The sequence below is a fragment of the Zootermopsis nevadensis genome, unplaced genomic scaffold (assembly GCF_977971745.1).
Source record: "Zootermopsis nevadensis isolate Lab colony 2312 unplaced genomic scaffold, Znev_1.0 Znev_ptg000022l, whole genome shotgun sequence".
Classification (NCBI taxonomy): Eukaryota; Metazoa; Arthropoda; class Insecta; order Blattodea; family Termopsidae; genus Zootermopsis; species Zootermopsis nevadensis.
Genome location: NW_028259154.1, coordinates 19,975,540 through 19,986,108, shown reverse-complemented (window position 1 = coordinate 19,986,108; position 10,569 = coordinate 19,975,540). Strand labels below are relative to the sequence as shown.

The window sequence follows — 10,569 nt, the reverse complement described above, 5'->3', positions numbered from 1 at the left end:
CAAGTTGGTTTCCTCGCTTACTAGGCGAGAGATCTTTCCGGCTGAGCGGAGAATCTCTCCATGGTAACAAAGATAAGGAGGGGAGGATGATGGAGAGGGAGTTTCGTGAGAGAAAAGGAGCAAAAAGATGTCCTAAACAAATAGAAAGAAAAGTTGCATATGGCGGAGTAGTGATGGAAAACTGTAATATAAATAGCGGTCGCGTGAGATTTAAAAGACAGTTCAGCACTAGGTGTCACAACAACACTATTTGCAAGGGTGGTGCTGCGATGGCAACGTCACTGTGGCGCTCCTGGCGCCTAGCATTTCTCCTTTTCGGAGCTCTGTATTTGTTTCAATCAGTGTGCACAGCAAGGGAGATCCGTTCCATAGATCTTCTTTCTGCTTCACTGGAAGATGCGGAACTACAAGGAGAAAGTTCCGCGTTGATACCAGTGAAGGGAGTTGCTGAGGAAGCAGAGGATTTAGAGACTGCTGCCTCGCACCACGGACACCACCACGAGAAGGGAGGTGGCCACAAGCACCACTCTGATCACCACGCCAGCCATGGCCACAAGGGTGACAAAGGATACAAGAGTCACCATCACCACGAGAAGGGAGACCACGGCAAGCACGGGAAGGAACATCACAGTGGCTTCTACAGTGACCACGGAGGCCACAAGAAGAAACACCACGACGAGGCTGGACACTATGGTGAACACCATAAGGGAGAAAAGGGTCATAAGGGCGGGAAGTTCGGTGAGAAGGGTGGCCACAAGAAGGGGCACAAGACCCACGGCTACCATCACAAATCTCACAAAGATGAATATCACAAGGAACACAAGTTTTACGACGACTACCACAAGGGTGGCCATCACGGTAAACACGGAGACTTCCATGCTCACCACGAAAAGAAGGAAGGTGGCCACAAGAAGGGAGGTCATCACAAGTCCGGCTACCATGACGATCACTACGGGAAGAAGGGCCATCACGACAAGGGCCATTACGAGGATGAGCATAAGGGCTTCAAAGGACATCACGGCCACGAGGAACATCACGGGCATCACGAAGACTACGGCAAGAAGGGTGGTCACTCTGATGGCAAGCACTGGGGCTACAGCAGTGGCCACGGTGGTGGCGGCGGCGGCGGCGGAGGTGGCCATGGCCATGGTCATGGTCATCATTAAAGCCACACGCCAACGACATTCACAGGCACTAAATGTTCCTGCGTCTCAGTTTCTGGTTTCAGTTGCAGAAGACATATCACTTAGAGGCGTAATTCAATATGCAACGATTTTAGCTACACTACATTTAATTTTTTTTGACAGAGTAATTTTCGACACTGTTTATGTTTAGTTAATCGACTGCTGTTTGTATTAAGACACAAGCCATTAACAATACATCGCAAAAGAACAGTAAATAGTTTCATGGGTTTGCAAAATTTAGTGTCAGAATCACGAAAATGATGCGGGAAATATTAACACCAGGATTGTCCTCTAAAAATATGACTTAAACCGAGCTCTGTTTTGTTGTTTATGTTGATTGTTATCTGTTAAAATATTTATTTTTGTTGCTAGATGTAACAACCAAAGAAAATACAGAAGATTACTGAAAAGAAAACATGTTTTAAACGTTATTCCTTGTCAGATACACGTAATATCTTTGTGACTTAGTGTAAGATTATTAATTACAGAAATTCCAGTTCTCTAGTCCCTTCCAATAATAACACCAGTGACTTTCAAAGACTGTGAAATAACGTTCATATAATGCCCGCTGGAAGCGATTAAATTAATTCCCTACTGTGATAGTGAGATTCGGGATAATGGCGCAGGTTAAGAGGCCACTATTCAAATGTATCCTGAGAAAACAGTGTGCGAGGTGCGGATTTTACCACTGAAGATGAGGGTGATGTTGGAAAGGTGATAAAGTTGAAGAATAACCGAGCGTCCTAGAGATTAATTTCTGAAATCTTTCTTGTATATACCAGACATCGAAGACTGTTCATAAATTAGAGATCTATGCTGCCTTTTCAGAACTAAGGTTAAAACAATATGGAGAATTTTGCTAACGAGCATTTACTCTTCAGTCATTCCCTGCGTTATACAAAAACCACGGGATGGATGGTAGTGTATCGATTCCAAACTGTGGACTTTGAATTTTTTTATTCAACAAATAACGAAAGCCCGTGTGGGCACGGATGGGGATATGACAAGTGAGTAAAATGTTTGGTTGAAAAGATTCAAAGAAAGCGACCAATCAGAAAATGGAAGGGTAATATAAAAATGGATTTCACAGAAATAGTGAGTTAAGATGTGGACTCGATCCATCCGCCTTTGGACAGGGACTGGTGGCGGTAATAATCTTTTGGGTTCTATAAAATGTAAATTTCTTGACTAGCTAAGAGACTACCAGGTTTCAAGAAAAACTCAGCTCAATGGAGTTACCTACCTAAGCATTCTCTCTCCTCTTTGTTTCCTCGATACTGGTTGGTTCCTTCACTGCTGGCAGATTCAAAGCAGAACGCAAAGCCAGCGTTTTCTTGTTACGTGTTTATTGTAGTTTTACATGAATTACATCTGATTGTACCAAGTGCACACAAAACAAAAGCATGTTTGAGACGTTTATAAGTTTATCTGCTTCATTTTCATCACACAAAATGATCGTATGACTTGTGCAGGTCGGATTTGCCAGTCCAACATTATGTTTCTTCTTTGTAACCAGTCAAACAATGCAAATGTAATCTAGAAGAATTACTGTGAGTCCACACCAGACTTACAAGACTATCCTACACGAGTCTCAGCCATATCGTACAGTATGTGTAGCTCCGATCTAAATTTATCACTTTTCTCAAATACGGTTCATAACGCAGAAAGATATATACATCAGTTTATTAGAAACATTCACAATTTATAAATTTATATTAAACTTAAATATGTGGAATATTAAATCAGATAAAAATTCCAATCATTATAGGCCTACTCAATAATTTACTAATCTAGAGTATTCGAATTTCTGATAGTGATATTTCTTCCACGATAGTTAGTTTTTCAGTAGAAAGGTTATTTCATTTTCATATGTATTCACTGTCTGTTTATGTTTATTATACCACAAGTTTTCCATTAGAGGAAACAGTAACTTAATTTAACGAAAATAATTCACTATTTCTCTACACGATTCAATGTTGTATCAGAGATACTGCAATAAATATTCCAATAATCAGTTTGAAAATATATATTTTCTGTATTGTAAAATAAATAGCCTTATTATATATTGAACTACGAGGCGCGTCCACAAAGTAAGTTTCCCACTCGTCCCACAGCTAGCAAACCTTATATTGCCCAAAGCGACTGTGCGTACGTGATAGAGCAATGACGTAACATGGCGCATGCACTAACGGTACTTCCCGAGTTCTCATAGTAGCATCGTTGCAGCTGTTGAAGATGGAGGTTCTTATTCCAGCTCCCGCCGACTGTGAAGTGCGGTCAGTGATAACGCTAGGCCGCACACGGCTCGACGGACAGCAAGTCTCCTGCAGGAGTTCAGCTGGGAGGTGTTTAATCATTCACCCTACAGCCCGGACCTCGCTCCCAGTGATTTCCATCTTTTCCTACACCTCAAGAAATTCCTGTCCGGTCAGCGTCAGCGTTTTGAGAATGACAGAGAGGCGGAGATGGTTGTCACACAGTGGTTCCGATCCCAGGCGGCAGACTTCTACGACACAGGTATTCAAAAGTTGGTCCCACGGAATGACAAATGTCTCAATTCCAGTGGCGAATATGTTGAAAAATAGCTGGACACTTGCTGTATCTGTTGCAATAAATATTTCCATGAAATTGTGTTTTGTTTCTGTAAACGGCCCCAGGGAAACTTACTTTGTGGACGATCCTCGTATATGTCTGTAAAGAGATACGTCACCAGTTCGGCTAGTGAGGACGTATTAAATTTCGGCAGTTGTCTATAATTATTGCGTGTTATTGGACTTTAAATACTGTTTTCGTGGGTAATACTTATTGAGACTAATTAGGGGGATGAACTACAGGAAATGTATACCAATTAAATTCAAATAATTAACTGAATTGAATGTTTAGGTTTTGAGACCCAACATAATATCGAACCAACACGAACTTAATTGTATGCGTGAAAGCTAACAGTATTACGTTCACATCATTTAATTATAAAATGATTAAATTATTATTTCGTTTACAAATCCTGCGATGTCTATCCTATACAAAAGTTCGAATTGCCTATTTGTTTTATATTATAACGTGTCAATTTATTGATCGCAAGCTGATAAATCACAATCGGTACATAGTAAAGAAATGGCTGTTAGAGGAAATGGATTTCGGATACATGATAATTTAAATGCTGCGTTAGTAGCAAATTAGGCCTAATTACAAGCAAAGAAAATAGAGAAATAAAATAAAATATCTGTAGAAATACGATCCTCAGATTCACGGCCTGTGAAATAGGCCTCGTTTAGATTAAGCAGCAAATTCCCTTCTGCGTCTTTAACTCTGACTATAGACAATAGGTTATTGGGCTATTTATTTATTATTTATTTAGTGTTCTGTCTGAGGACAGGATCCTTCCATCCTTTTCTCGGACTGGGACCTGTTCATATACGTTCTTGGCAGATGATCCAGAAGTGGTTTGCCATTGCCTTCTTCTGTGTGTGAATGGAGTAATTGTTGGGATGCCACGGAGAAACCGGGGAAGCCCCCGGAGGAAGACTCCGTGTTGCCTAGACCACGGCCTTGCCCAACACAAGTTATAAATTCGGGCACCGCCGGGAATCGAACCCGAGACCCCCAGGACTACAAGGCCAGCGTTCTAACCGCTAGACCACCGTGGCTGTTATTGGGCTACGCCATAAGAATTACGTATGTTATTTAGTACTGTAAAATGTGACAGAATGGTCTTGTTTATGTAAACTTGAAAGAACTGGGAAAGTGACAGTGGCCTTCTTCAAGGTAATAATGTGCATGGGACATAAGAAATGCGTATAAGATTTCGATTGACAAGCATAAAGTTAAAAGGCCATCAGAGCTCCACATAGATAGCAGTAACATATTAAAATGGCTCATAATATGGTACAATGGTAAGCTTTTATGGAAAACGTATTGGGCTCTCAGGTTATATAAAATGCGGACTATTTTACCATCAAAACGATTTGTAAAGAAGACTGCTCAATGGAGTTAATTATTTCAAATCTGCATTAGACTGAGGAAAACTACGAAAAACCACGGTCAGAATAGACGGCTGACACGACTTCTTACAAGTCTTTGTTAATAAAATGAACTATGCAAAACAAATTAAAAATTATACTCCACATAGCAGCATTGCTATATTTTGATAGGATTCGGCTGTAGGAATCTCAGACCATCATTGTAACAAATTTGAAAAGATGTACTGAAGTATATTTTAACGTTGTTGGAATTTATTTTTACATACAGCAAATACAAACATTTATTAATGCGCTAAAATATTAATATTATTGACAAATATTTAAAAAACGTTTTTTGTCTAAAACAGACTTATAATTTACATTATGTTACAACCTTCTGTCCGGTAACGCCATTCTTTAGACAGCTTTATGGTTGTATTTCAGTTTCATGTAATTTCTGTATCATACGTCTAATGGACTGATGCAACCAAAATAGATGTCCATCAACAATGTTTATTCCAAACCGTGAAACATAAAATTTAACTCAAATTAATTTCGTATTTCAGAGATGCTATCTCTTAATTATACTTTTATTTTAGAAAGTTCCTGCAAAGAATGGATAAAGAGACATTGCTATTTGATGTATTTACATTTCGTTAAAATTACTTCTGAAAAATATTTTACTAACACTATAAATCTGAATCAGTAACTTTTTGTAAAAATGGAAATCCTCATGTACATATGAAAGTGCAAAGAGACGTTTTCTAAGTTTCAAATGGAGTTTACTGCGTTTAAAAGTAATGTTTAAAAATTCAATGTTTATAAACGTCTTCATAGACATTAACAGCGCAATGCTACTTTGTACTGCGTACTTCTCAGCGAGAAAATGCATAAGAGTTATCGACTCTTGTACCTGTCATTACCCACTATAACATCAAGTAAGGGAATAATCAATGTTTCCTTTTAACAATAATTTGTCTATTTGAATGAAATGCCTTCTTTAAAGCAAGGCGAAGAGGGAATATACCTGTACTACTTCAAAAACAATACACTGACATTTGAATCAACAGCAGTAAGTAACCTACTTACTCTCATATTTTCCTGTCATGTAACTTCTTTATGTTTAAGGAGAGAATAAATAATTATATTTATCATCAGAATAATTTCATACGATTATAGTTGTTCAGCATTCTTAGATACAATCAAACTACATATATTTATAATATGTATTTGGCCATTAAAATATTTTCTAAATCAGTGTCCTAGAATATTAAATCAATAAAGTCCTGTACCAATTGTATTTCTGCAAACAAAACATTATTTATTTATTTATTTGTAAGATCGAAATTATATGTACACATTTTCGCCCATCTGGGTTATTCTTCCAAATCTGACATCGGTATTTTACAACGTACGAAACACCCCTGAAATATGTTACTCTCTCTATTATAATTGAGAAAAGTGAGAAGTAAGGAGTGTTTTGTTATAAAAAGCAGCGATTAAACACCAAATTAATAAGTAAAAATTCGAAGATAACTGTCTTTTGGGTTTTTGCGCCGTGTAGTTTGGTAGAAGTTTACAGACGTTTCAGAGAACCTAGTTGCATCACCCTGATGATGGAGGCAGCAAGATCCTCTAAAACATCTGTAAACGTCTATCAGACTACATCGAGAAGACAGACATCTTCAGACTCATCGCCGTGAAAACCTAAAATCCTAATTAGTAAAAATTCGGTTTAAGTATACACACATTTAAATTCTTATTATTTTATATTATAATTACACGGCCTATATGGGTGTTACACCTTAGTATCCATCTCAGGTAAATACAATTTATCACAAGCACAAATATGAAATACATAAAGCTGATAACTTCATTGCTCTAGTCTATACGTTAAGTACACGAATGTTGTAGACTTTATTGGAATTTAGACGATTTCCTCGCTGAATGAATTAAAAACTGAACATTTGCAGTTTTAACTATTTTTCATTTTATGTTACATTTGGGCTTGTAGGGTGATTAGTACAAGAAGAACAACCCACATTCTGCCTTTCAGAGAAATAACACAAAGTCTGGAGTCTACTAAGAATTTATTTGAATTGGAAATTCGGCGTCTGAATTAAATGCGATATTCTGAATTCTTGAGTAAAGAAATGAAGCGAAGTTTCTATTTTAGAGATGTAATAAGTGTTACTGTACTGTGGCCTCATTTTAATTTCTCTGGTTCACAAAGCAGGCAACCTACTTAAAACGTTAAATAATTAAAGTCTCGGTTCGTCAGGTCTGATTGTGTAAGCTGGTGTAGACACGAAACCGTTATTTTACACAAAATTTGCATTCACCTGTTTCAACTGGGTGAGAACTCAATTACCGTGCCTTATACACGCCATAACAAGGCAGCCCGCTCTTGAACTGTCGACTACGCCACACTTGAGCGGTACCGCTTGCAAACAAGAGACCGCGGGAAATTGAATTCGCAATTAGTCACTTTTTTTCCATTACTGTTTTGTGTCCAGAGATCTAAAACTTTAACGTGGGTGAGTAAGCTGTGGCTATGAGGAAAAAAGTGAAAGCTATAGCAACGTTTGGACCGGTCGAGGTAGCGGGGGAACCGAGATAGTCATTTTAGAACCGAAGTAGCGACGGGGAGAGGAGGGAATCGAACAGAGCAGAATCCTCCTACGTTTCGCCTTTTGAATAAAAAAAAGAGGGATGCGAAACTGCTCCCTCTTCCACCTCCTTATAACGCCGAACAGAAAGTTTATACCATATAAATAGAGAAGTAGGCGAGTTAATGCTATCATTCAGTGTTGTGTTGTTCAATAAGATGGCTACTGCAGTGGGATGCAGACTGCCGCTGTACCTCTTTATCCTAGGGGTGGCGTGTCTGATCCACGTAACAATCGCCAGAGAAATCCGTCGTCGCGACGCTGACGACGCTGAAGCTGCTGGATCGGACCTGGTGGCTGCAGAGTCCCACCATGGCCACCACTGGTCAAAGGGCGGAGGTGACAAGCACCACTCAGACCACCACGCCAGTCATGGGCACAAGGGTGACAAAGGATACAAGGGCCACCACGGACACGAGAAGGGCGAAAAGGGCCACCACGACAAAGAAGGCCACAGTGGACATTACAATGAACACGGCGGACACAAGAAATCTCACCACGACGGTGGTGGTTACTACGGCGAACACCATAAGGGTGAGAAGGGCGAGAAAGGGCACAAGTACGGCGAGAAGGGCAGTTTCAACAAGGGACACTCAACCAAGGGACAGCACGAGGTTCACAAACTAGACGAGTACAAGAAGAATAAGGAGTTCTACGATGAACATCACGACGAAGGACATCATAGCAAACATGGCGGCTACCACCATGAACACGGCGGCAAGAAGGGAGGGCACCACAAAGGCGGCCATCATAAGTCAGGATATCATGACGACCACCACGGCAAGAAAGGTCATCATTCGAAGGGACACTACTTTGACGACCACAAAGGTCACAAGGGAGCCGGGGGCCACGAAGAACACCACGGACACCACGAAGACTATGGCAAGAAGGGAGGTCATTCCGATCACAAGGATTGGGGCTTTAGCAGTGGCCATGGCGGACACGGACACGGCGGACACGGCTAAGCTGATTGCCGTTTCGCCTCTCCTTGGTCTCCAGGTCAAACGTACGCTGTTTTTGTTGTGCCTGAGCTGGGACACAAAACATCGTGAACAGAATTCCGATACGAATCACGAGAGTCACAATTATAAAAACTCACTTACAGAGTCGTCTAAACAAACTATGAACTTAATTTTACTTTTCGTTTATTTGAATACTTTCATGAAGCACATTACAAATTAATTATTGCACTGATTGAAAAATCGTCTAAAACACGCAACAAATTCTTATTTCATTGTACTCCCAATTAACGAGACGGGCAAAAATCCAACCTACGTAGAAAATGAACATACATTCTCCTTACAGAAAAGTGAAAAAGTATTTATTACTGAAGACTTATTCATTTTATTCATTATGTCCCTTCATATAATAAATAAGAGTTCGTAAATCAGCGTCATATACCTTCATTATTATGGACTGTAATTGCTTGTGTTCCATAAACGTATATAAAATATATGACGCGATATGTACTGCCACAATCACTTGTTAAAAACTCACGGTATATTAACAATTCAATCTATTCTACACACATGTATTCTAACATTAATTTATGTATTAACATAAGCCCTTGTTTAGTTTCTTTGAATATAATTTACATATCATTGGTCCAGTTTTATTTGTTATGTCGGTGTCTATGTTGTTTTGTTTTTGTTGTTGTATTCTTTGTTACCTCCATGCAATGTGCGTAAATTTGTCTCCCGACCTGAATATGGATGTGAGACGATCAATAAACGTTCATCCTCTATGAGTTAAATCAAACGTATTTATTCAGGGCTTCGGTTCCATTATTTATCATTCCTTCACCTATCTGCCATTCTGTCCCTCATGTCCAGTATGCAAACAAGAGAACAGATTTAATGCAGCATGCAAACTTAATGCAGGGGAGAGAGTGAGAGAGAGAGAGAGTCGAAAAATAAACAACAAAGTGTTTATTTTGTTTATAAAGTGGAACGATGCAGCTCTAGAATTAAGCCATTCCAAATGTTGTATGTCTTCTGTTGTTCGCTCTTACGTTCGCTGCAGCTCGGCGATGGGTTTGAATGAAGCAAAGTGCTTTCATGAATCCAGAATGAGGGTTAATAAATGTATTCTAAAAGCCTCTCTAGATAGAACGTAAAATATATAACACACACATTTGATTCCTCCTTACGTTAAGTTCAAATACTGCACATGATGATTCCAAGCGTGCCATACTGTTTAGTGTACTCCGAATTGTGCGTATTTGGTCCACTTATCTTCGTGTATAGGCGTTTTTCATTCTAAGAAATTTTCTACATTTCTGTACCATGTTTCTCGGCTTGTTCGCCGTTCTTGTACGTGACTGATTTTGAGCTACGTCTTAAGTAGTGCATCCAATATACAATGTCTTGGTAAATGTAATCGGTACAAAGTTAAATTGTCTTATTATATGAGCTCAATACGTGCTTGATTAGAAACATGAAACAGAATTACATAATTTCGAATAAAAAGACACTTGTTTCTTTTAAAAAAATAAATTCCAATAATAATATTAAAACTAATTCTATACTCAAAAACTTCCATAAAAGACGGAAGGGGTTAAATGAACATACCGGGCGTCTCCGTTAAATGGTGAACACTTCTGAGTATTCCAGTTTCCAGTTTGACATCTTTCGTTTGGAGAACTGGTACAATGCGGAAGTGTCTATTGTGATTTCTGAATCATCTCGAAAAATTCTGAAATAGAATCTTACGTTAGTGGACGAACATTTCATTCCACACCGTTCCTAATTCAGATAT

At 39.1% G+C, this 10,569-nt stretch overlaps 2 protein-coding genes across 2 annotated transcripts; both read left to right on the top strand.

The window, feature by feature from the left end:
• Positions 1-222: 222 nt before the first annotated feature.
• LOC110838918 (uncharacterized) lies at positions 223-1,599 on the top strand. The gene has a single exon (XM_022082581.2). The coding sequence runs from the start codon at positions 270-272 to the stop codon at positions 1,164-1,166; it is 897 nt and encodes a 298-aa protein (XP_021938273.2). The 5' UTR covers positions 223-269; the 3' UTR covers positions 1,167-1,599.
• A 6,326-nt stretch (positions 1,600-7,925) lies between these two features.
• Positions 7,926-9,574, top strand: LOC110838919 (uncharacterized). Its single transcript, XM_022082582.2, has one exon. The coding sequence runs from the start codon at positions 7,938-7,940 to the stop codon at positions 8,775-8,777; it is 840 nt and encodes a 279-aa protein (XP_021938274.1). The 5' UTR covers positions 7,926-7,937; the 3' UTR covers positions 8,778-9,574.
• The last annotated feature ends 995 nt before the right edge of the window (positions 9,575-10,569 follow it).